A 27,696-nucleotide genomic window follows, 5' to 3' on the forward strand; every position below is an offset into this window, starting at 1 on the left:
AAAATATAAATATAATAATGAAGAGAAAATGGTATTCGAAAGACTGTTCCGAGGACGCAAGCAGACTGGCAACACTAACGAGGATGAAATTGTTCCTAAATGAAAACTAGTCTGTAATTCTACATAATCTGCATCAATCTTGTTGCGAAATTCCATAGTTAATAAACCGTGTGCACGATGATCATAGTGGATATTAATAATTGAGTAGTAGCATCAGACGTGGGGGCCGAGCGTCCTCTATAGATCTATGTATTGCATTCTATTTCAATTTGTCCTACAGTTGTACCTATAATTATATTTAAAAAAAACCATTATCAGCAGTAGTACATAGATTGACCATAGTATTATTATGAAAAATCAGTTTGAAGTAATTAAAATTAGGATGTTCACTAAATTTACTCAAAAAGTATATATATTAGGTATAATTTACCTCTCTCTCTCTCTCTATCTCTCTCTGTAACATGTTTACATAAAAACCCAGTGTATAGTAAATTATCATCAGTATTAGTTGATAAGGTGACAAAACGGATGGTGATACCGGTGGACACTTAATAAACACTTTATAAATAGATGAATCTGATATAAGCATTTGTGCGAGAAGAGCAAGCACTCTCCCATCTCTAGTGGTTAAGTATTTTAGCATGTAAGCACTATCGGGCCCGAGGCAATGATCTGTGAACCTGTGATACACACCTGAGCCAACGGAGGGCTGATGTTTTGTAATATTTTTAAAAATTAAAACATGTCGAATAATCACCGTCACCACTATTTATTATAAAGCATTTCTTTTGTACTGTGGCTGCTCTATAGCGATCGTACACAGTCAAATTGTGTATAAAAAATATTATATTATAATATACGTATATGCTAATTTCAAAATCATAATGCTGATTTTATTTATTTATTTATTTGGAAAGTTCAAATGAACCTTCAGTATTAAAAATATCGTGTTCAAGTATGTATGTCCGAGTACAAAATATTTTATTTGCAATATTAAGAGAAGTGCATATCACGAGGAAATTATTTAATAATATTGTAATATAACTTACATATACTACATTTCAAAAGTAGATTGATGAGAAATTTTTCGAGGCAATGCCTCAACAAACCACTTTAAAATCGATGAAGCTGATAATTGATACTAAAACTGCTTGAATAAACATGTTTTATTTATTTTTTATATGCATCTTGCTGTGGCAATTAGTATATCAATCAACGATATTCATATCACATTTGAACTTTCGCACAATAAAAGCATTTCGATGAAACGGAACAGCATTTAAAATTGAAATTATCATATATTGCATTTCTACTGTGTTGCGGTTAATTTATAGTTGCAAATGTGTAATATATTTGTTCCCACGACCGAATCTATAGTGATTATTTAAACGTATATGTATTAATTGATATGCAAACCGAGTCTCCGTTGAATTTATATATGAAATATATATATATATATATATATATATATATATATATAAATACACTTATATATCACACATTTCGATTTTATTATTATTGTACATAATAAAAACTGTGACTGTAATAGATATTTGATGTAAAAATGAATATATTATATGTTTCTAAAAGTATTGATATGAATGAATCTTGATTACGTTGATGAAATCATACGAATTGCGAATTTTATATTTGATACGGTGAAGTTTATGTTTGAGATTATTCGAGTTTTTTTTTATTTATGAACCGAGTTTCCGCCCAACAAGCATAACAATTTTTTATCTTAAATTTTACATTATAATTTAATTTAATTGAAAAAAGCAAATATTTAAATATACATATATGTGTATATATTACACAAAAAAGAATATATACATATATATTATTGAATATATACAAATATAAAATGAATTATATTGTTACCCTTAAAACGAGACTTTTATTTTACTCCAACACTGACGTGTATGTGTGGCATTATTACGATTATATTATATTATTATCATCATATTTGTACATAAGTATTATTAGATATGTAATTTTATGGAAATATTTTATCTATTATTATTATTATTATTATTGTAATTGTACTATCAGTGACTGCCTAAAACAATATTGTAATCAGATTGGAAATATCAAAAAGAAGAGGACGAATAAATAAATGTGTGCTTAATTCATAAAATATAATAAATTATTGTCAATCCCTAAACCCATCCTTCCTCGACGAAGACATGTAAAAAATAAAACCAACATATTTTGAAGACATGTAAAAAATAAAACCAACATATTTTACAGAATTACTTTATTGCCATAAATTTAATAACACATTCAATTTTATAATTTTGAATGATAATTTTCACTTAAATTTATAAAAAATATTAAACAGTTGTGTGTGTTCTGCAATATTTAAATAAAATATAATCCAACATTTGGAAAAGACATCTGAATATTTGTTAAGATTTGCTTTAGCCACTTGACTAATTAAAATTAATTTCAGTACAAAAGAATATCAAGTATTTTAAAAGCCTTAAAAATTAATAACACTGGCTAATTTCTTCACTCTATTCAAAAGTAGATCTCCTTCACGAATAATGCCTTGATATAGGGCGCTTCTATCCGTGGCACCTGGAGTACTACTACCAGCTCCGCCACCAACAACAGCTACACCATTTGCAGCACCAGTAATCACACAACCGTTAACTGCATCAATTCGGCATTGCAGACGACCTGCGGCAGTAAATCTAAACCAAAAGATTAAACAGTACAGCCACCACCCTTTAAATATCAAACAAAACATACAAATATTTTCATGATCAAATATTTACCTTGAAATTTCATCCTCGATATATTCTCTAGAGAGGCCGAATGTAGTAGCAATATTATTGAGACTGAGACTACGGTAAGCGCGCAACAATTGTATATATGCTTTAATGCGCATCTCGCGAACGTAATAGTGATAGTGAGGATGGAATACAGGATCAGTACAAATTTGAGTCTCAACCTAAGCAAAAATAGTAAAAATTAGACTCTCAATTCATAACAATAACTGAAAGTTAAATAGGAAAATAACACACCCAAGCAAGACTCTTCATAAAATCGGCGTAGCGACACTCATGAAGAGACTCTACGAATTCTCTCAACTCGGGAAATTGGCATCTCAATGCTTGAACTGTGGCGCCTTGTTTCTGCAGAGTAGTCTGTAATTCGTGCCTGGCCAGAGCTATCATGCATGCCAAGACACAATATTGAACGATTGTACCTGAAAATATTTTGATTGAATATAAAATTGGATTCTAAATGATAAAATGTAATAATTGTATTGATGACCAAACCGAGCAAAATGGCAAAGTTTGAAAACGATTGGATAAGAACCCAAACTTCGTCAGGCGACAAAATCGATTCTGAACTAAGAGGTTAGTAATAAAAATAAATAAATTATTACCAAAGTCAACCAATTCGTAAGATTCGAAAGTGGAGACACAATCGATGAAAAGTTCGGCAGCGTGGGTGTAATCTCGCACTGAAAGACAATATATTGCTTCATATGCTTTCAATTTGTTACGAGACCTCCAATCTCCACCGCGATCGACCAGCTCATGCGCCTGGAAAATATTAAATAAGTTTGGTAATATTAAGAAGAAGCCAACTATATGTATTTTCTGTAGACTTGTAAGAATTTTTAGAAGTTGACCTTCTTTGGGGCCATCTATATACATATGTTTTCTATTGTCAAGATAAGTATATGGAAAACATTTTTTTTCATACAATTTTCTTGTAAAAGAAGCTAATTTTATATAAGCAACAGCATGGATTAGTGGTGAGCATATAATGCTTTCAAAATGAGTTTTCACAGATTCAATCCATGTACGGTACTGCTGACCAGACATTGGATATATTGATCATTTACTATCAGAGTTTGCCAATTTATCTGAACTCATTTGAAAGGATTCCAACAAATTGACAACCTTGTCCTATTTCTTCTGCATATCAATATATAAAATTCTGCTAAAATGTTTGTTAAATGTATCCATAGATGCTTCTATGATGTTCTACAAATTGTTTTATCGGCTTTTGTAAGTGGCCAGGAAGGCGCATTGAGGTTTACCTGCTAGGCCTTCGTGGTATATTTATAATAATAATAACAATAACAATGAAATGACCAGTGTGACCTGACAGGTTGCCCCAAAGCGTCACACCAGTTTTACATAACAAAAGAAAGAAAATAACAAAATAAAAATTTCAATCATTCATTCATTCAAATAGTCTCGTGTTGAGTCTCAAGAAACTAACCGTTATACGTTAAATACGTATACGTTAAATTTAAAAACATCTTATATTTGGTTTAGTCATTGTTGGAAACCATAGTCTTATCCGGTCAATATCATTTTCATATCCATTGAATACATCAATCACACTACTATAGGTTACTATGTATAAGTCTGTACAGACATATCTAACAGTTGATTGAAATGAAATTCATTTCTTATAGCCAAATTGAAGTATAACTACCTTGTGGATAGCTTTTCCCATATCTTTAACATTGCAGCCGTGAAAGTAAGCAATACGGAAAAGTGCGAAAACAGCATCTAAGCGTTTGTTGGTAGTGAGTGATGTATCTTCAGATTTGCTTATAGCGAGTGCCGTGGCTTCGGTTTTGTCACCAATGGAGCACAAGTATTCCAATCTGAAAATATCAATAATCGATTGGGTTACAAAATGTGCACACACAACGAGGAATGTAGAAAGCAATTTCGAGGGGTGGGGGTGGGGGTGGGGGTGGTATAACCTCTGTGGCCAATGAGGCGTGTCGGTGTCGTCGTCCTTCAGCTCGTCCAGTTTGGTCTGCACTTTGGCCTGGATGGCGGCCAGCCTGGGTTCGGCCGGCCACGAGAACTGTTTGGCCAACGAGACGTACCAGGGAGCCATCTCCAGCTGGAGGACGCGCGACTTCAACTCGGTCTGCAGCGCCGCGTCGCCGGGCCGCAGCGAAGCCCGGAATCGCAGTTTCGACAAACACATGTACTCCGGGGTGACTCCCTCGGCCGGGTCCATGCTGCTACACAATTTGACAACTTTTGACTGGAACTTTTCTCACCGCTTCGGCACTTCCTTCCACCGCACCAAAGACAAGTCAACTGTCAAAAGTCTGCAACTCACGCCGAGTCGCGCTCTCGTCGAGGTCCAAACCACTGCAAACTACAGCCATTTTATTTACTTATGGAATTACACTTTTGGCGTTTAATAAATTAAATTAATTATATGTAGCTAATTAAATAACACATTAAATAATAATAATAATAATGACTTTTTTCCAAACGATAAAATGGATAGTGTTTATGTCGGAGCATCGCAACGTGGTGATCGCGGAACTTGTAGTAGCGCATAACACCATATATAGGTAGATCTAACGCGTGCGAGCGAGATCGCGTGTGAGGTTTGCGTGGCTCTGGTTTATATATATAGAAAATAAAAAAAATATAATATGTAGATTGGCTAGTATGGAAATTATATGTCTATGGGGCCTTCGACATAATATGTAGTCAAGATTTACTAACAGTATCAGCCGTATACGGGAGCTGGATACGGGTGATATTGTTAGTAATATTGACTGTATCGAAGGCCCCTATGTGAAAACTGCGTGCTGTCAGTTGTAGAAAGAGGGAATACGTACATGGTACATATGTATGTGTATTAGACAGAATGATAAACTCAGTTATGTTTTAACGAAATTATTGTTCATTGATATATAAATTGGACACGTATATTATACTAATTATGGGATTGAAATACAGATATATAGTACAACAAAAATTAAAAATGTAAATAAATAAATATGTTGATAAATAATAAAAAATAATAGCTGCTGCAGCAAAAAAACAATTTGACGATAAAGGTCTGTTCATACCTATCCAGCACGACCCGTATCCTGCAGGTGTCATGCAAGTGCGGATAGTATTCTTTGGTACATTATATGGACGTATTCATACTCCATTCACGCATGCGCATCATTGATAACGTTAGAAGGCTGATTTTATCTTAAGAATGACATCAACGTGAGGTACGTGACTTTCCACAAATATCTGCAACGCACTGCCACCTTTTAGTAGCCCGAAAAAAGCAAAGTAGCAGTTTTTGTATTGTACCCTTATCTTCTTTATAGTATTCTGCCTATGTCTCATCCAGAATTCTCCAGTATAAAAATAAAATAGTTGTCTCTTCACATGATAGTCATAAATCATACGATTGTCTTCGATTGTTTGGATTAATATATATTTTTTAAAATGATAATTTTTTTAAGTGGTAACACTTTTGTTTTTGACAGTTCGGTTCTTTGTACTCTATTGGGCGTCTGTTGCTTTAGGTTGTTCTTTGCGAGTGCTAATTCTGTCAACTAAATTGAATTATGTCTGAATACGATGGTGTGCGTAGAGGAAAGTTGATATTGAAAGGCCACGACAACAAGTAACTATTTTATATTGATTACTGCTATTATTAGGTTAAGTTTTTGTTCTTTTCTCTAATGTACTATAATATATACACCATTATCACACTCACTCGTCTAGGTCAAGAAAGAGGAAACATAAAAAAAGCTCACATAAAGAAGTAGACGAAGAAGCTGCAAAGATAGATGCCGATGCTCTAAACCATGGAGGGTGGTGGCTCGTACAAAACTTAGAAGATATTAAGGGATGTGTTGCTATAGAATGGGGAGGTGCATACGTGGCTGCACTGGACAGTGGACTTCTGGCTCTTGGGCCTCCACGTGGTACAGATGGTCCAGCACCTGAGGAGATATTAACTGCAGTACCCGCTGGATCGCGTAGTGTTGCTTTTAAATCAGGTTATGGAAAATATCTTAGTGTAGATCAAGCTGGTCATATAATAGCACGCTCCGATGCTGTAGGACCATTAGAGCACTGGGAACCCGTCTGGGAAAATGGTATGAGCTTTATTTTATAATTTGATTTAATTTAATATGTGTTGGTAAATGATTCATTATATCATTTATGATTTATGTGTTTTTATTTTAGGTAAAACTGCCATATTGAGTGGTTTGGGTACATTTATTACTATAGATGAGGACGATTCTCTCATTGCTAAAAACAAAAAAGCTTCTGATGCAGAATATTGTACCATACGCTCATCAGCTTCCAGAATAGTTGATACCAAATCAAACGTGCCATCTGAAGAAAGGGGGAATCTTGACGAAATCGAAGAGAATTATGTGTAAGTATATTTAATTTATTAAAATAAATGTTACTACTCTTTTGTTCACTTTTTGATAACTATTGATTTTTATCTTTTACATTATTAAAAAAACAATAAATGTTTCCTGATGCTTTGTTATTTTTTTTTTTTAATATGAATTTCAGGAAAAAATTCCAGAAGTTTCAAGATAAAAAACTTAAAATTAATCAAGACAGCCGTGACAATTTAATGACTGCTAGGGTTGAAGGAAATCTTCATGAGACCTTGTTGGATAGAAGAAGCAAAATGAAAGCAGACCGATATTGCAAATAAATTATTCTTACATACACTACAATGTTAGCACATATTTTAGAATATTTTATAAAGGATCCATATTTATAAATGTAGTGTACACATTTAATTTATAATTAATTTTATTGTGTGTAATTAATTTTCTATCCACTGTTTTTGAAGGTTTGCTTATGACTAACAATGAAATAAAATTATTTTCGATCTTTATAGTGTTGTATATTATGAATTATAGTCATTAAAATTCATGTTTTTGTGCCAAATAGTCATTTTTACAAGGTTTATATTAAGTTTTATTATTAAATACGACTATAAGGTAATTATGGAGAAATTTTTTTTTTCAAATACATTTAAAGTAAGCACTCACTGATTAATATATTTTAAAGCTAATGGAAGAGTCTTACATTGCTATTGGATTAGAGTGAATAAGATTTTCATTACTGTTGATATACATAATTTAACATTAGAATCTAGAACATTAGAACTACAGACGAGACTGAAAACTATGGTTTCCCTATTTTGGTTATTTGGCCAAGTTCGTCACTATCTTGATCCATATACAAATTGGAATACCTAAGTAATTAGATATGTAAAAGTTTTTTTTGTCTAAAATAAGGAGCGAAAATAATACCAGTGGCGTACAGTGAGTGTTGATATCGAATACGGGCTCGGTGATTATTGGGGCCATCGACACCAACAAAATTTTCCATATCCAGTTTCCATATTGCAACCCGTGGTTGCTATTTAGGAACTGGTTATGGAAAAAAATTGTAAATAATATTGTAGGTGTTGACGGCCCCATAGCGCTCGCCCAAAAGTCACTAAAATCTCTATAACGGAACATATGGCAGCCGAAAAGTCCATCATACTAACGAAAACTCGAGTGTCAAATATTCCGTATTCGCGATATTCGTGGCAAAAATTGTCTTTTGGGCGATCGCAATGTGCGTAATAATCCAATTACCCGAATATGCTTTGTAAAAAACGAAAAAAGTTTTTATTACAATTTGTTGGTTAATGTTGTCAAATAAAAATGGTTAAATCTGTTTTTAAATCATTTGGAAAGTTTTTTATATTCATATTTTTTATTTGTAATTTGTTTTAGTTGAAAATATAGTATTAGAGAGCGAAGAAAATCTAATTTTGTATGAGTGAGTAAAATCTAATATCTAAACATTACAAATTGGTTATTTCAAACAATTGTGATGTAATTTGAAGAGGTTTAATTGTTTACAAAGTTATCAAAAATTTGATTAAGCATTGCCAGAGCTTTTTTCCCATGTAACGCGATGGAGCGGCACCTTTTTTCTCGGCATTTTTTTATGTTTCAAACGAATATTCTATATAATAAAGTTTGAGTATAATCTCTTCAAATAAAAAACTTAACAATAAGTGAGATCCGGCACCTTTTTTTTCAAAAAAAGTCTTGAACAGTAACCAAAATAAATTGATTTGAACGAAGGTTGCGATACTCATTCACGAGGAGACTAAAGTATATAGAAACACCTCAGGAGTGGGGAAAAAGTGTGGTGATAATTTTAAGAACCTTAATATAGCATTAATAGTATGTATAATATGTGAATATTTATTTAATTTATTTGACCCGAGATGGGAACACTCGATTGATTTGTTATTTTGAACGGTCGTCGAACACGAGGCTTAGGCCAAAGCCGAAGCGAGACAGAAGTCAGCGAGTGAGCGAGAGCGGAAAAGCTCTGAAGAGAGCTGCAGCGGCGCCGCGGGGCTCCGCGCCCCCCGCGCCCCGCCCCCCCACCACCCCACCACCCCTCCGCTCGCAATCACAAATGCTGACGGTGAATATGCGCGCATCGTCATATCCCATGCCTCGTTTGTTCATCGTTGTGCGTCGTGACAGTTGACATCGAATGACAGTTCCCGTGACGTTATCGACACCACCCCGCCCCCCTTCCCCTCGTTCCCTTCATCCTTCCTACCATTTCTGGTCTCCCATCAGGGTGATTTTAACCGTGGACGATTATTCCATAGCCATTATTGCATTTTCAGATTCAAATCGATAATTTGTTCTGTCAACATTTTGTACACAATTGGTAAAGCTTATAGAACGCTGACCTCTGATTATAGTGTTGACATACGATTGTCATCTATATATATATGAAATTCTAGCGAGTAACTTGTATTTTTCATTTTGCGCAATTGCGTCAGTAGTTGACTTTAAGTTCAATTATATCATATTAATTTTAAGTATATTTTAATCAGGGTTGCCAGACGTTCCTATTCTAGTGGGACTGTACCGAGTTCAATAGACAAATCACAAGTCCCGCATTGCCTCTGAAAAGCCCGACAACAAAATTTGCATATTTACAAAAATACAATATTTCAAAAGTAACAAATTTCAATCCATTTAAGTCTTGTCGTTAAACCAAACATGAAAATCGAATTTTCTTCAATTGAAGAATTAACAAAATTATTCTATACCAAGATGTCTGTTTATTAAACAAATTTTTACTGAAGCAAACGAGAATAAAACATTGTGTGAGAAATGGATAATATTTTTTTAAAGATCATTCCGCTTGCAATAATGTATATAGACTTGTGGATCACAATTTGCGAAATAATATTTAGCCTAATGAGTGCAACCTAGGGAAAGGAGAGAAACGGATTATTATTAAAAACCGTAAAAGCTGAATTAATGCAATTGCAATGACTGTAGACAATTTTTATCAAGCAAAGCTGGCGAACATATTTTGAAACAAGTTAAAAGCTAGGAAACTTTTAATAAACTTGTTATGATTGCATAATTTTTTGTATTTAAACCAAAATATAATTCCTGTAATTGTTCCATTATATTTTAATAACTATGATTTATGTGGATTATTAAGTGACTATTTTTTTATTTGTTCTCATCTACATATATACATACTTATGTAGTTATGTACTTATTTACATACATTATTATTTAATTAAAAATATTTTTTTCTTAATTTCTTCATTAATTTGTTAAACATAGTTTTTTTGTTGATCGTTCGAAACAGTGAATGTCCTGATCTTTAATTTTGGAAATCTGGCAATCCTGATTGTAATTGAAAATGATGCCTTCAACTCTTGAACTATGTTCAAATCAAATATCCGATGTTTTTTTTTAAATTAAGTTACCCGATTGCTAAAGGAAACATGATAAGGAGATAATTTTTTATTTTAGATACATATTTCGACATAAAAGTCAAATACTAATCGACTTTATACAATATTTATTTTATATGCTATAAATATGGACGAAGTTTTGCACGTTATTAAAAAAAAACATAAAAAAATGCTATAGCCAAGTTCCATTAGATAAAACGATGTCTATACATTTAATCTAGGCCAAGAATTCTATTTGAGGTTTATTTTGTTGCTTTCGATAATATTTTGAAGCAAATTTCTCAATTTGCGTCTTACGAAATATCGTGTATGGAAAGTGAGCTATGACTCATTACCACTTATAATATGTTTAAATTGAACTCAGTTATCATTTGGCATTTGCCAAGTAAAGTGCATTGAACGTTCTATTTGTTACTGTGTCATAAGCTTCAAATTATTATTGTTTATATGTACATAAATACATTTGTAATATAAAATCAAATCATTTTATTGTTATGGAAGGTGGCTTAAAGAAAAGTGGAATTATGATGTAAATTATGTTTTGTTATCTATTATGACTGTGTTTTCCTTTGTATCGTTGAATATTATATACAGATTAAATATGAAGTAATAGAAATGTTATAAATACATTCAAACATTTTTTATCTATTCTTTCAGTAAAGGCAAAAATATATTCAAGATGAATTTAATGCGTAAATTACGCGGCACGAGCACCATGGGGGGCTCCGAGCCTTCCGAAAGTACATCTGGCAGTTCACCGCATACCCAACTTGGATTAATGCATCTTAAAAAGCTTTTCTCCGAATATTCTCATCCACCGCATCCACTCTCCGATGTGGAACGCGACGATAAATTATACAATATGCTTCCGCTATTTTATAAGGTTTGTTGTTTGCTCTTCTATGGTTTACTTCGCAAAAAATTGTTTTAGAGATTTTACTGATTTTTTTAAAACTTTTAGGTGTTTGAATCGACTCCTTCGAGCGATATGAATGGAAAATTTTGTGATATATTAGCTTTTTGCCAACAAGTTTCTAAATTGATGGTCACTGAAATCAGGCGGCGTGCATCGAACCAAAGCACGGAAGCTGCCAGTTGTGCTATAGCAAAATTTTTGGAAATTGAAAACAGTGAGGAATCTAGTAATGGTTGGATGTTATTGTCAGTACTAAATTTATTGGCATCTGGAGACCAGACTTTAGTGGAGGTTTGATTTGCATTGTATTTATTTCTTATATATAATATAGGTTACAGTACAAGTGAACATTTCGTTCGTTCATGAACATACTAGTTTGTTTTATACACAAACCAATCTGACCAGTATAGCAGTTAAACAAATTGACATATGTACAAACTAGTTTGTTCATTTCTCAATCGTCTGTTCCATCTTCTATTACATATTTATGATTACCTTGGATTGCAATATTTTAAAAATTAGCTGAAACGGGAATTATAGCAACATTGTAATGTGGTTTCTATAGGATTTTCCTTTTAAATACTCAGTGTTTTGAAATCTCAAAGGTTTTGACAGCTTAAACTTTAATGCAATACCTGGTGGGTTTATTTGAAGATAGACTTTGACTGTTTTATTCATGTATGAACAAACTAGTATGTTCATGAATGACCCGGAGTAAATATTTGGACGGTAACATACACACACAATTAGAATGGTGGAATTTACTCAATGTCTTTCAAAGGTAATGACAAATGCTGCAGTTCCATCTACTCTGGTGAAATGTCTATATTTATTTTTTGACCTTCCGGAAATACCTGAGGATGAAGCCGATGTCCAAGATGGTACTAGAAAATTTACTCTTCGTGAAAGACGAATTCTTCTTCAGAAAACTTTTGTTCAAGTTTGTATTCAACGATGTATTATTTGGCACTTAATAATTTTGATGTTTCGTAATTATTTTCATTGTTTAAAATTTTAGGTTTTGGTGAGATTATGCAGTCACAGATTTCCTTGTGAAGAATTAGCTAGAAAAGATGACTTAAGTCTGTTATTTTCTGCTATTACTTCATCTTGTCCATCACACAATGTAATGTGGAGAAAATCGGCTGCTGAAGTTTTAGTCACTTTGTCAAGACATGGGCTGTCACAGAACGTTATTCAATACATACACAGTATGTATACATAATTACGCCTTTTAAATGTTGAAATTATCTCTTTATGAATTCTTTTGAAACTCTAGATTTTTTTTCAATTAACAAAATTTGACTAAACATGTTCATTTTTCAGATAAAGGATGTGTGTCTCTCTGCTTGGAAAATATGCAAAGAGTGCCTGAACTATCTCCATTGGAGGTATTACATTGTTTTATTTTTAAATACTTATATCACGTTAAGATTATCTTGAAAAAGTTCCTTTGTCCAATTCAAAATTTTTTCTCTATCTCTTCAGGTAGTGGAAATGTTTGTTGCCGTATTTTGTTTCCTAAAGGATTCAAGTGATATCAGTCAGCTTCTATTAGATGATTTCAGAGCATTCCAGGGATATCACTTCTTGTCTGAATTTTTACTCAAGTAAGTGCTGTCAGTTTATTCTATAATTTTTATTTTCTTGCAATTTGTATTACGTTTATTTTTTTTTCTATTTGCAAATGTTTTATTTATTTTAATCACAGATATTTATGATTTTTTATTATTTTATGTTTTTGATTTTATTATTTCAGAGAAAGTAAAAAACTTGTACCTGATAATTTAGCCAATAGGTCAGTGTTATTTAGTTTTATTTTTTTTCCTACTCACATATTATCAGATGTGCTGATTATGTTGTATACTTATGTATTTTATCAAATACTAATCAAGATTTTATAAAATTTCTTAACCATTTTAGATTAGAAGAAGAACGTACCAGGTCTGCCGAAGGTAATGCTGCAATTCGAAACCTCGTGTTAATGGTGTCTTCACTTTGTTCATGTGGTTATACCGAATTAAGACCTCATCATGCATCGGCATCAGAATTATTTCAGTTGCAAGGTTTTATTTTACCTCAACCATCAAATAGAGGGCAAGCAGTAAGAAATGTGCATGCATTTCAGGTGCTTAGTTTTCTTATTGCATTCATATAAAATATTTATGAGAAAAATCAAAATAAATTTTCAGAATATTTATCTTTCAATTATATTGTTCTAGGTTTTGCAATCTGTTTTTATCAAGTCGACATCACCAGCTCTATGTTGTACAATATTAGATGCCATATCGAGTGTTTATCATGCTGATAATGCCAATTATTTCATTCTTGAAAGTCAAAATACATTGAGTCAATTTTCCGAGAAAATTTATATGAAAAGTCCTGAGATACAAGAAAAGTTTTTTGAACTACTAGAGTTTATTGTATTTCAATTAAACTTTGTTCCTTGCAAAGAACTCATTTCTTTATCAATATTACTAAAAACGAATACTTCTAGGTCATGTAGCATACTATGTGTAAAAACTTTGCTGAACATACTAAGGTACTTATACAAATGTTATAATGAATATATGCAATGTGAAATTTTTTAAGTATATATTTAAAATTATTTATTATTTATTGCAGGCATAATGCAATATTTAAAGATGTTTATCGTGAAGTTGGACTGTTGGAAGTTTTTGTGACATGTCTCTCGAGATACTCCAAGTTATTAAAAGAAAAACAAAATAATTTAGAAAAGGTTGACAACGAAAATCCAACCGCTCAGGATTCTAACAAAAATCAATATGGCAATGATATTAGAAAACCACCGAGACGAAAACATTTAGAGTCAAAACTTATCAATAATGACATTTTGAAAGATGGTTCAGAAGAGGAGGAATTAGGATTTTTGGTGATGGAAGGCTTGACCGTTCTTTTGAGTGGGAACATCAGCAACTGCAATTTGTTCAGGGAATGTGAAGGGGCAAAATGTGTCCATAACATGGTGTCCTTTGTCGAATGTAGAAGTAAGGCTCTAGGTATGAAAAAACACTTGATATATTTTTAAATATAATTTCCATTTACTCTATTGAAATTGTTACTTATTTCGTTTTTACTTTATGTATGTCTTTAGGTATTATAAGGGAATTAATTTTGAGTGTCGGTGGAGAGGATGATATGGCAGCTTTACTCGAAACATTACATTCTGCCCCGTCAAGTGCTTTGATATTAAAAACTCACATTTTGAAAGCTTTGTTAGCTTGTTTGAGGGAATCTCACAGGACTCGAACGGTTTTTAGAAAGGTTCATTTTGTTTTGTTCAATTGAATTTTTAAAATTTTGTGTAATGAAAAGTATTATAATGATTATTTTTGTAGGTCGGTGGGTTTGTATATATTACAAGTGTGCTGGTATCACTCGAAGGTAAATTGGGAGAAGGAGAACAAATAAATAAGGAATTGATAACACTCTTGCATGTGGTTTTCCACACAATAAGTACTGCAATGCGATTCGAACCTGCGAACGCAAAATTTTTTCATCATGAGGTTTGAATATCTTAATTGACTTATTAAGAGTTTACATTCTTTTGGATTTTGTATTTAAATTCCTTTTTTCTTTTTTAGATATGTTCAACAAGTCTTTGTGATACTGTTCGACTATTAGGATGCTTCACATCATCCTTATATTTGGAAGTCAATAATGAACCCGTTGATCCACAATATTATGACACTATCCATGCCCTTTTTACTGGAAACATTCTGGAATCTAAGTAATATCTCTTTAATTAAAGTTTGTCCATTATCAATGCTGCATTTATTAATCATTATTATTTTTACAGTATTTCTGAAGACATTCCACCCGTGTTAGCTCACGCTTGTGTAGTGCTTCGACTCATGTATGATGTTGCATTAGATGCTTTTGATAAACCCGTATTTTGCGGATCGCTTGCTGTAAGATCTCCAAGCTTGGTACGGCAAAGCAATGTTTCATCTGAGGTATAATTTTATAAATTATTTTTCACACATCTGATGTAAGTTGTTTTATAACATATATCAATTTGTATTTATTTTGTATGTTATAGAGACAAAGATCGTTGGATAGTAATCGGTCATGCGTATCATCTTTAAATCTGTCTCCTCCAAATCCGGAGCCGTTGGTTGTTCATGGCGGTGTAGTTGTTTGCTTGATGAGGTTGTTGCCATCTTTACCTCCCTTAAATGATAATCCAAACCATCCACATTCAACAGCACTTCAAGATTATTTAGCGCATGTTTTAAAATCATTAGTGAGGAGGTATGTACATACATAAATATGTTTATTTGTTTTATTATTATATTCTATTTGATTAATTATTTCATGTGTATAACTTTTAGTGAACGAAATCAACAAGTCATGTGCGAAGCAGCATTGACTGGTGTCCTATTAGAAATAGGTAAAGTTGCTTTGCAAGATGAACAACATTGCATACATGCACCTTTACAATATTCCCTCGAAAGACTTGCTGCGCAATCTCTTGAACCAAAAGATTTGAGGTTTTTTCATTTAAAAATGTTTATTATAAGTTTTACGTTGATTAATTACAAAAAAATTAATTTTTATTGATGTTTTCAGGGAATTTCTTCGAATGGGCAATCCACTCAATTGTATTTCTCCTGAACAAGGAGCAGCATGTAAACCAGGCGGTCCTGTACCTTTGACTCGTATTAAAACTCTAGTCTCAATGACAACACCTAGAGATTACAGATCTCATGGATCATGCACGCTTCCCCCATTTGTAGAATTTGATATGTCAGCTGAAGGGTTTGGCTGTTTGTATCTGCCGAGTATTGCTCCACAATCGGCTAATATAAATGCGTTAGGGCCTCAAGATAATTCAACTGCGGGTGGTATCGGATCAGGTAATTTCTCATACAAATGAAAATATTCATAATAATTTTATCATATCCAGCTCTGTATTAGTATTAATATTTGTTTTAATTTACAGGTGACCGAGTGTTTCCACCACAGACTGGATTAACATATTCAACTTGGATATGCGTTGATAAATTTTCTGATCCTCGTACTGATCCACATTGTGTTAGATTGCTCACTTTGGTTAGAAATTTGAATAACAGCGCACGAGATGAACACCTCGTTTGTCTTGCCGTCGTGCTTTCAGCTAGAGACAAAGCAATCATTGTATCGACACACGAAACCCTCGTTCCACACAGTAATGAATTATTCAGTAGTATTGTATATTTTGTACTATTTTTGAAATTTTTTATCATACTACTTCTTTCTAGATGTTGGAGAATGGGAACCTGAAGGTAGTGGTGAATGTGGGGCAAGAGTGTGGTGTCCAGATTTATTGCACGAAGGACAATGGCATCATTTGACTTTAGTATTAAATAGAGCTGTTCTTAAAAATTCTTCATTTTCTCTATATCTCGATGGTAAAAATATATTCATTGTTGAATTTTCATAAAAATAAAAGAAGTGTGTAATTTCAAACATTTGTGCTTTTAAATGTAGGTCAACATATGCATTCTGGTAAACTTCATTATATAAGTGTAAATCCGGGTGGCGGTGCAGCTACTTTAAGTGTTGCTAGTGCTGTATATGGAGTTATTGGTACTCCGCCACCATGGCGTCGTTATTCAAGATTAGCTTGGCGTCAAGGACCCGCTCTGCTTTTAGAGGAGGTAGCTGCTTCTTTTCATGCTAAAAATGGTTATTTATCTCTTACATTTTATATCACAAATAATAAATTTAATATTTCATTAGGTTTTAAGTCCGCAAACAGTGGCAACTATATATCAACTCGGTCCGCATTATGTTGGCTCTTTACAATCTCCTTGCATTGGGGGAGCAAGCCAAGAAGCTCTCACCCCATTAGTTGCTGAAGAAAAGGTAATCTTCGGTTTAAATGCAAAAGCTATGTCACAGTTGACTCTGGCCAAAATACGAAAGGTATACAGTAAATCTGACAATAAAGCGATTGCAAAACAACTCGGAATGTCGTCGCATGAAAATGCAACTCCTATAAGAATTTTACACAATTCTGCTGGACATCTATCTGGCCCTGCCAGGTGTTTGGGAGGCACTGTTGTCGGTTATTTAGGAGTTCGGGTATTTTGTCCCAGACCTGCTGCGATTATGGTAAATAAATTAATAATCAAATATATTTTATTTATTATGAAAAATATCCATATTTATTTCATTTTGTATTTTTAGATCGACACTGTCGGAGGTTGTTCAGTGTTGTTGGGTCTGATTGCGATGGCCCAGGATGTAGAAAGTTTGTATGCTGGCGTAAAAGCCTTAGTCTGTGTAGTCAAATCGAATAAATCAGCTCAAGCTGAAATGGATAGACGCAAAGGATATCAAACACTAGCTATGCTTCTGAAAAGAAAACGACAATTACTAAATTCACATATTTTGCATTTGACATTTGGTCTAGTTGGAACTGTCGATAGTCAAAAAGAAACATCTTCCATTCCCAATCTAATGGCTTTCCAGGTTAAATTTTTTTTTTTAATAGTGTATATTATTTCAAACATTGCTTACATACTATAATGTCGGATTTCTTTATTTTTTTAGGATCTTATATGCGAATTGGAAGTCTGGCTTGGTGCTCCTGGCGGTTTAATTAAATCTCTTTTAGAGCATTTGTTAGAATTAGCTACAGAAGCAGCTCATCGGACCCACAACTTACGAACAATGCGTGAATTGCAGTTGGTTAATAAACTTCTGCATATCATACCTGAAGTGAAGAATTTCAGCACAAAACAAGTGCTTCTTCAATTACTAAGTGTCCTTTTGGGTGGCCAACCGAGACCCAATGATCTTCTTTGTTTCGGCCAATTCATTTCATCCACTCTACCCATTGCGAATCAATCTGAGAAAGACTTAACTTTGAGAGAAGGAGATGGTGACAACGAAGGGGAAGGCGATCAAATCTTACTTAGAAATCGTTGCTTTCAACTATTGCATGGTCTTCTCTTCACTGCAAGAAATACAGTTAATGGAATTGTGTGTGAAGAAATAGCGCGTGTTCTGGGAACAGATTGGTTGATAAGTTTTATGCAACTTCATATTCACCCATCTACTGTTATATGGTCTATGAGACTTTTAGTAATTTTATGTGCTGGTCAAGGTACTCCTTCACCTCTATTGCAAAGGTAATAAATATGTCAAAATACTTGGCTTTTTACCGTTATCCTAAAGATTCTGAATATATCTATTTTTTTTATTCAATAGGTTTCGTGATGGTCAAGGCAATGGTGGCTGGTTACGACATACAGAATTAGTCGCACACTCTCAACAAGTAGGAGTTGTACTCGGTGGTTCGCTTACTAATGGTGGTCAAATTAAAACTGATCTTTTACATATTTCTGGCTTTCAAATGATGGGATGGTATGTGAAGCTCCATCTGTAAATTTTCTAAATGTATATACATGGTTTTCAATTCTTTGGTTTCTTTTAGGCTTATGCCCTCTCATTTAGAAGTCGGTGAAGTATACTTTTTACTCGTGGGATTATTGTTGGGACAACCTGTAAGACTTTTACCAGCTGACACTAGACTAGCCATGGATACAGTGTGGCCGTTTTTGTGGGGCATAGCTCCGAATCAAAATGCGTCGACTAAACAGAGCATGGCTGCCGTTGCTTCACGCATATCTCTATGTCCAGAAGCCATGATAGTTCTGCTATCCATGGTGAGATGTTTGATACATTCTGATCAAAACAGTCTCCCCGAATGGATTAAAGATCATCCCGTTACCATTGTTCAGGTAAATAATTGAATTTATTTGTGACTTGTGATGGAAAGCTTTCATGGTTGTAATCAAATTTTAATTTTAGGTTCTATTCTCACTGTATCACAACTTTCCCGATTTCGCTCCAGTTGTAATGACAGCTGAAGTTCTTACAGCTCTAGCTTCAACGCTATTCACCCCAGTGCCGTCTGATGAATTACAAACAGGTTCATTCCATTTTAAATCAAATTCTGTCATATTTAGGATCTCAGCTAATTTGATGTTAATTTGTAGTAACAATTGGAAATGAAAGTGGTGAAAGTTCCGGAGCATCTACTCCTGGTTCTGAGCAAGATGCACCAGTTCTTTTAGGCAACACAAATTATCTCAAAGATGCAAACGTTAATCTCACCGAGCATTCTGCCAGAAAGTTTGTTATGGATTTTCTTAGAGTCATAGTTATCGATTCTCTTCCACTCGGTGTTACTAGTAAACAGGCGCCAGTAAGATGATTTAAAATTATGTATAGATTAATATTTATTAGAGAATTTTTATTATAATCCCAATTTTTTTTAGGTTATTGATTTGGTTCTTGATGCATCTCCACCTAATGCAAGCAGCAATCAGCAAGTTGAATATCAAACTGAAGTCCTATCAACTTTAATGGAGCATTTGCTATCTATGGATATTTTTTCGAGTGAATCAAATGTGACTAATGTGTGTTATTTGAGTGCCAGGCTTGTAGACAAACTCTGGCAAGGACAGTTATCACGGGATCCTCACGAAGTAATTATTTAAAATTTAATAAAATATAATGCATTACGTATCTTTAAAATTTATAACAACAATATTTATTTCAGGTTTTCGATTTTATTGTCAAATTAGTTGCGCAAGCAAAACGTAAGTCAAGCTGTATATCACTAGAAGGCTTGCATCACTGTCTCAATAGAACAATTCTGTTTTTATTGTCTCGGTCTACTGAGTCGATAGCCGATCAAATGTCTGTATTAGAAGCCCTTCATAAGCTTACTACGAATAGATTGCTCATATTCGGTGCCGGCAATCACGAGTTGGAATTTATCGGTTGTCTTACGTACTGCCTCTTGCAATTAAGCGCTGATATGAAAATAATTCTTGACTCTCATATGCGTACTACTTGGCACGTGAATCCGAATAGCGATCTAGAAGCTAGAGATGACAGATTAACTCAACATCAAGGTAAGTCTGCCATTTTTGAAATGATATATTTCAATTTTTTTTACTATATTTACTATATTTACATGTATTTTTTTCGACTATGTTAATTTTTAGGCCGTAACTTAATGGCAGGTGCAGCTCGACGCGTTTGGGAGGAATTATATGCGTGCAAAAAACCCGCTATAGAAGAAGTGTTTAAAATGTCTCTCATTCCTCCTGCCGCCAATGCAAAAGCTCCAGACCTAATGAACGTAAGAGAACAGCTTTGCGAGAGTGCCACTAAGCTTTGGTTACATTACATTGAAACAGAGAGAAAGGTTTATTTTACTACAGAATTTTTTATACATGACTAGTTTGTTTTTCACTGTGTTTTATATACATCATTATTTTTCAGGCTTCTTATCGTATTCCTTGGGAATTGCATAACCAAATACAATCGAAAATACAAAAAGTTACAGGAGGTCTCACACGTTTGGCAAGTAGAACCAAAGTGAAAAAAGAAGACCCTGCAAGAGTCAGGGTAATTCTCACGAAGGACCAAGCTCTTTCGTATACCGATTGTCATGTACAATTAGTCAGGTTAGTTGTTTATTTTAATTATTTGAAATGTTTAAAGTTTTTGTGGTTTTCATTGGGTGTTATATTTGTTTAGGGAGCTTTGGAGTTGGCGTTGTACTCAGCATATGAATACCCAACAGCATACTCAACGCTATGTACATCAAGAGTGGGTGCAATCTGAAACTGAATTAACTAGGGAGAGAGGTCTGTGGGGTCCTAAAAAAGGGAGCCACCTCGATAAATGGATGCTTGACAGCACCGAAGGCCCAAATAGAATGAGGAGAAAACTGAGAAAAAATGATATGTTTTATCAACACTATCCATATCGACCTGAAATGGACAATCCGGAAAATGTAATTATTATTTATTAACTATTGTGTAATCTTCCATGTTGTCTTTTTTATTATATTACTTGTGTAAATCTTTTAGAAACAAATTAAATACAAAGTCGCTCATAGTCTCGACAGCAAAGAGTATTACAAAGTGTATCAACAGTGGAGAGTGGGAAGCTTTGGCGATGTCGATAAAACTGAAAATATTGGATGTTCTTCAGAATCACAGACATCTAATGCCTCTGAGGACAATAATGGGTTTGTGTTTCGAAGGTTTTCCTCTGTAATTTCTCAAATATCTATTTTGTTTGTGATTTATTCCTCTTGTTAATAGGTCGAAAGACTCTCAGGATGTGTCACATAATAATGGATCACCCTCGAGTATAGTTGGAAATTTGAGTGCAAGAGGTGCTTCGTCTTCTGTAGACGCTAACGATGATGGAAAAGAGGATGAAGATGAGGAAGAACAACCACCTCCTCCCGATAATCAAACTCTGCTACGTTTGTTAGAACATCATGAAAAGGTGTGGAAAAATATCGCATAAGTTGTTACACAATGTAGTTAACTATTTTAATTCTCCCGTGCCTTTTTTAATCTCTTGCCCGTACAGTTCTTTATCGGATGGCTCCTATTCCAAGAGCTATCCGACTTAATGAAATCGTTGTTGCCTTACCTGAATGTGATATTCTCCATCTCAGCGAGCGTAGGTTATTAGAGATTATTTTAACCTACACATTTGTCTGGTAGCCTGCGCTCATCATTATTTTCATAATTGGATGTGATGTTTGAGTGGAATTTTGATCTTCTCTCTTCCATTTGGGCCTTGTAGAGATGTTTTGTATTTACGACTGGTTCTATATATTGGTGCTGGCTGTGGATGCAAGACATCCATTTTTATGTATTCTGTGTATTTGATATTTTGTGGCGTAAATATAAAGGCGTAAACCGTAAAGGACCAAAACTATAAATAAATAAAAATAATTCTATTCATACATTTTTCCAGATAACTCACATGTTCCGATGTGCAAGAATACAGGGATTGGACACAACTGAAGGTCTTTTGCTTTTCGGCAGAGAGCATTGCTACGTGATTGATGGATTTACGCTTTTGAAAAATAGAGAAATCAGAGATCTAGATAGTTGTCCATCAGATTATGAGCCCATATTACCTGCCAGTCAGGGATGTTCATCTAAAGGCGTTCTGAGACTTTGTTCTAAATTTTCATATGAAGACATAAGGTATTTTTCTATCACAGCCAGTAATTAATGAGTAAATAAATTATTATTTTAAATCGAAAATATAAAGTTTTTTGTTTTGTTTTTCGTTTTAGGGAAGTTCATAAGCGGCGATATCTCTTGCAACCAATGGCTTTAGAAGTTTTTTCTAGTGACGGACGTAATTATCTCTTATCTTTCCCACGAAAAGTTAGAAACAAAGTAAGATTTGTGTTTTACGTACATATTTTTAATACGAATTATTAAACTATTATGATTTAAATAATTAATTATAATATATTCTAGGTTTATCAAAGGTTCATGTCATTAGCTACGGGAATATCTGACAGTGCAGCAGGATCTGTTGCTGGTCAAAGAAGAGGTGTTGCTGTAGAACAATCTCAAGGACTTCTTGCTACTTTGATCGGAGATACATCTGTGACGCAGAGATGGGTCGTACGTATCAATTTTAACCGAATTTAATGTCTAAATGATAGTGTTTTATTTTTAAATTTATCGTTTTTTGCATTTTTATTTTACAGCGTGGAGAAATATCTAATTTCCAATATTTAATGCATTTAAACACATTGGCTGGTCGGTCATACAATGATTTAATGCAATATCCGGTATTTCCGTGGATTCTCGCCGATTATGATTCGCATGATTTGGATTTTAGTGACCCAAATACTTTTAGAGACTTTTCAAAACCCATGGGAGCTCAAAGTAAAGATCGTTTGGAACAATTTAGAAAACGTTACAAAGTAAGTATTGTACAATAAAGCACGATACATAAAATTCGTTGCAGATTTAGCATGTTTTGTTTTCTTTAATTTTATTAGGAATGGGATGATCCACATGGAGAAACTCCACCGTATCATTATGGAACTCATTACTCATCTGCTATGATCGTTTGTTCGTACTTGGTAAGAATGGAGCCATTCACCCAACACTTTCTGCGTCTTCAAGGTGGTCATTTTGATTTGGCAGACAGAATGTTTAGTTCGGTAAAAGAGGCTTGGAGATCTGCGTCTAGGCATAACATGGCTGATGTGAAAGAATTAATCCCGGAATTCTTTTATCTACCGGAGTTTTTGGGCAACTCAAATAATTTCGATTTAGGTAGTATTCTATTTTTATAATCATAAATGTATTTCTGTCAATAAATTTTAATGTTTTAATATTTAACTACCCAGGTTGTAAACAATCCGGTGTCCCACTCGGCGATGTAGTATTACCGCCATGGGCTAAGAATGACCCAAGAGAGTTTATTCGTGTTCACAGAGAAGCTCTCGAAAGTGACTATGTTTCTCACCACCTCCATCATTGGATTGATCTTATTTTTGGCTACAAACAGCAAGGACAACCTGCAGTCGATAGTCTCAATGTGTTTCATCATTTGTTCTATGAGGGAAATGTGGATATTTACAAGTAAATTTTTTTACTTAAGCTGATTTAAAAGTATGTGAATATATGTTATTAAAAACTGTATGTCAATTCTAGTATTGACGATCCATTGAAGAAAAATGCAACTATCGGATTTATTAACAATTTTGGACAAATTCCAAAACAATTGTTTCGTAAAGCTCATCCTAGTAAAAAAATGTCCCAACGTAGTTCTACAATATTAGATCCAAATATAATTAATCCAACTGTTGGGATAACACCACCGGAGAAACTATTCTTCCATAATTTGGACAACTTGAAACCCACTTTACAACCTGTTAAAGGTATGCATATCTCATTGAATCGGTAATTTAAAATCAGTGTAGTGTACATTTGATCATAATTTTTCAATTTCACAGAGGTCAAAGGTCCAGTTGGTCAAATTCTATATACGGATAAAGCAATATTGGCTGTCGAACAGAATAAAGTTTTGATGCCTCCATCTTATAATAAATACGCTGCGTGGGGTTTCGCTGATCATTCCTTGAGGATTGGAAACTATGACAATGATAAGGCAGTTTTTGTATGTGAAACTGTCGCTCAAGCGTGTGGAGAAATCGTTTGCTGCGTTTGTCCATCATCAAAAGCTCTTGTTACATCTGGAACTAGCACGGTGAGAATATGATTTTTTTTATTAAAAAGTGTTTTGATTTCAAAAAACTGTACGTATATTTTATTTTCTTTCAACAGGTACTTACTGTGTGGCAGTATGATGCAAATCGTAAACTTTTATCAGTGAAACAAAGTTTATACGGTCACACCGAAGCTGTAACATGTTTGGCGACCAGTCCCGCATATAACGTAGTTGTGAGCGGAAGCAGAGACGGTACGGCTATCGTCTGGGACTTGTCTAGATGTTTGTTTGTTCGACAATTGACCGGTCTTGCAGGACCTATTTCAGCCGTTACTGTGAATGACCTTACGGTTAGTCAAAAACAAAATCCTGATACAGTTATTGATAAATAATATAGAATCTGGAATTGAATTGAATAAATATCTTACAGGGTGATATAGCAACTTGTGCCGGCACATGGCTACATGTTTGGTCCATCAACGGAGATGTTTTAGGATCTGTAGATACTTGTGTCGGGCGGGCTGATAGAATGCAACAGATTCTCTGTGTCGCTTTTTCTCAAACCAGGGAATGGGATCCTTTGAATGTTATTATTACAGGATCTACTGATGGTGTAGTGAGAGTAAGTGCATTTCAATTTGTGTACATATTTAGTTTTGTATGTATTTTATTGTAATATGTTCTGTTGCTTTAGATGTGGTCCATAGATTATGTTCAAGTTCCTGCCGATGAAGAAATTTTGACAGATAGCATACCGGTATCTCCGATAAATTTGAAACACAGAGTTTTGAATAAACTTGATTCGAAATTATCTAGCGAATGCAGCTTAAGCGACAGTGAAAGAACTGTGAAAAGTAAACATTTGTCTGATTCATCATCTAGGGCTAAAAAGCATGTCGAACAACTTGTCAAGCAAATCAGTTTGTCTGCAGAAGATAATGGTAATTTTGCTCGAATTTTTTATTTGTATTTGTGTTGAAAGGTATGTAAGTTAATATTTTAATTTGAACTTCAGGCGTTTTAGTTAAATCAGGTTCTGAAAGTTCTCTTTCGGATGCAGCTGAAACAACTAGCACAAAGGAATCGTCTCGTATACATGAAGAAAAAGAAACTTGCAGTGACAATGATGAAAATCCTAATGATAATACTGAATATCCGTCAAACGATCCACCTGATAATTGTAAATTACGCACTGAAACATTAACGAGTAGTAAGGATGAATCTTTTCAAAATGATTGGGAAAGAACACCTTCTATACAAAGCCAAGATGACGATAAACTAGAAAGTGAAATACAGGTAGAAGAAGCAAGGCAATTGCAAAAACAAGGTGCTGTAATTTTACGTAGAAAATCAAGAGGCAATCCGCTATTTAGAAAGAGTGAAGGTGTGTATCTATATACATATATATAAAAATTTATTTTTACCCGTCTGTCACGTATGCGTTCCTATACCATTCAACCGATTGCGATGAAACTTACATGAGTTATTGTGTGCATGCCCGCAATGGTTTTTGTAAAAAAAATCGCCCTAAAACGGAAACAGTAATGAGTGGCATTGCAACGCAATAATTTCAAATGTTTTCAATTTCAAATTTCAAATGTTTGCATTGTTAGGGTAAAATTAACAAACAATTGAATAATATCAATGTGTTCGTCGCCTGCGTTTTTCCAACAAATTATCATTACTGTAATTTAATTTGATTATCAAGTATTAATTTGAAACTGAAACATTTATCGAAACACGTCGAGAAACGGGAATGGGAACCGGAATTGCATGCGTTATTGTGGCATTGCAACGCATGCCGGGTTCAGCTAGTACAATATAAATTCATAAATAATAATAATTTTTTTAAAATGAAATTGTACTTTATAGGGGGGAGCAGTATGGGGGATTCTACAGATTCTAGTGGTCCTCCCGTGTCAATAGATAGTCCTTTACCGACATCTACTTGTCATTCTGATTTATCTGGAGTTCCTCAAGATGATATAGCATACTCTCAATCTAACAGCGGTATGCGAGCGAGTAAATCAGACACGAGTCTTACAGATTCCTTTGTTGTTATACCTCCAGTTTCCAGTACTGGCCAAATTGACGAATCAAACTCTAAAAGGAAAACAGTAATAAATCAAAATTTGCTGAAAGAAGGTATGTTTATATCGAACATTTTTTACATCATAAGCTTTTTCCTGTTTATTTACAATTGTTTTTAATGTCAAGGATTGAAATGGCAAAGGCAACTCGTCTTTAGAAGTAAACTAACGATGCATACGGCCTACGATCGAAAGGATAATACCAGTCCCGCTTCCGTCACCTGCGTCACAGCGGCTAAAGGTGGTAGAGGAGTCGCCGTTGGAGATGCTCGAGGACGTGTATGTTGCGTTTAAGTTTGATTGTGTAACTCGAGTGCGAATTGCATGATGATATGATTTGTTTAAATTGTAGATTTTCCGATGGGCAGTGTGTGAAGCTGGTGGAAAAGGTGGGGATCATTGGGTTCGGGATGCCGGTGCAGTGGGCTGTGCTGCCTGCGGCACTCGCTTCACGTTGTATGATCGCCGTCATCATTGCCGGAATTGCGGCAGAATATTTTGTGGTCGTTGCTCTCGGTACGAAGCCCTTGTCGCAAGGTTGAGGATATTGAGGCCTGTACGGGTCTGTCAATCTTGTCACACGGAACTTAAGCAGCTAGACTCGGCTGAATCATCTACGTGAATCGGAAACTATACGAATTCAATAAATTTATCTAAGAATTGAGAAAATGCGGAGCTTTATCTGAGTGTATTATGTAATTAGATTTTGTTAGATGATACTTTTCAGGTTTATATGTATATTTTGGCGTTTTCTTCAACGAATGTTGAATCTTGAGATGGTTTGTGTTTTTAATGCTGGAAAAATGTATGCTGTTTGGATATTTGGTCAGTATGCTATTTTTTCATTTTATTTTTCATTGGAAATGGTATACTTTGAAAAGTGTAAACAAAACAGATTTTATTGAATGACATTTGATACAACAAATACTAATGTATATTAAAATATTAAGTTATTAACGTAAATGATTTTTTTAGGTCATTTTATCGTTTTATAATCAGGCTTTATTATCAATTATTTTTATTATAAAAATTATTTATTCTTAATTATATGTACATGAATTTCTGCATAATAGCACA

General features: G+C 34.0%; 3 protein-coding genes across 3 annotated transcripts; 2 read left to right on the forward strand and 1 right to left on the reverse strand.

Moving 5' to 3' along the window:
• Positions 1-2,243: 2,243 nt before the first annotated feature.
• Positions 2,244-5,239, reverse strand: Rpn7 (regulatory particle non-ATPase 7). The gene is made up of 6 exons (XM_077428142.1): positions 4,742-5,239; positions 4,465-4,639; positions 3,398-3,557; positions 3,030-3,214; positions 2,781-2,956; positions 2,244-2,696 (listed from the first exon to the last, which is right to left on the reverse strand). The coding sequence occupies exons 1-6, from the start codon at positions 5,005-5,007 to the stop codon at positions 2,483-2,485; spliced, it is 1,176 nt and encodes a 391-aa protein (XP_077284268.1). The 5' UTR covers positions 5,008-5,239; the 3' UTR covers positions 2,244-2,482.
• A 1,004-nt stretch (positions 5,240-6,243) lies between these two features.
• On the forward strand, positions 6,244-8,581 carry FRG1 (FSHD region gene 1). The gene is made up of 4 exons (XM_077428393.1): positions 6,244-6,417; positions 6,519-6,895; positions 6,987-7,182; positions 7,329-8,581. Exons 1-4 carry the CDS (start codon positions 6,359-6,361, stop codon positions 7,474-7,476), a joined length of 780 nt encoding a protein of 259 aa, XP_077284519.1. The 5' UTR covers positions 6,244-6,358; the 3' UTR covers positions 7,477-8,581.
• Positions 8,582-9,091: 510 nt separating this feature from the next.
• bchs (WD repeat and FYVE domain containing 3 bchs) lies at positions 9,092-27,241 on the forward strand. The gene is made up of 50 exons (XM_077427037.1): positions 9,092-9,266; positions 11,233-11,458; positions 11,537-11,782; positions 12,273-12,431; positions 12,510-12,702; positions 12,818-12,882; positions 12,980-13,101; positions 13,251-13,289; positions 13,415-13,619; positions 13,714-14,033; positions 14,117-14,511; positions 14,607-14,776; positions 14,851-15,018; positions 15,097-15,242; positions 15,312-15,468; positions 15,555-15,766; positions 15,847-16,005; positions 16,085-16,371; positions 16,458-16,682; positions 16,756-16,905; positions 16,985-17,154; positions 17,237-17,611; positions 17,687-17,971; positions 18,053-18,633; positions 18,713-18,868; positions 18,939-19,245; positions 19,316-19,436; positions 19,504-19,712; positions 19,786-19,995; positions 20,070-20,427; positions 20,521-20,723; positions 20,801-20,985; positions 21,059-21,317; positions 21,394-21,554; positions 21,631-21,820; positions 22,301-22,536; positions 22,629-22,734; positions 22,819-22,968; positions 23,055-23,273; positions 23,352-23,631; positions 23,706-23,940; positions 24,013-24,239; positions 24,315-24,568; positions 24,646-24,879; positions 24,960-25,151; positions 25,224-25,470; positions 25,545-25,913; positions 26,402-26,674; positions 26,747-26,898; positions 26,972-27,241. Exons 2-50 carry the CDS (start codon positions 11,255-11,257, stop codon positions 27,239-27,241), a joined length of 10,836 nt encoding a protein of 3,611 aa, XP_077283163.1. The 5' UTR covers positions 9,092-9,266; positions 11,233-11,254.
• The last annotated feature ends 455 nt before the right edge of the window (positions 27,242-27,696 follow it).

This window comes from Arctopsyche grandis, chromosome 3 (assembly GCF_051622035.1).
Source record: "Arctopsyche grandis isolate Sample6627 chromosome 3, ASM5162203v2, whole genome shotgun sequence".
NCBI classification, from domain to species: Eukaryota; Metazoa; Arthropoda; class Insecta; order Trichoptera; family Hydropsychidae; genus Arctopsyche; species Arctopsyche grandis.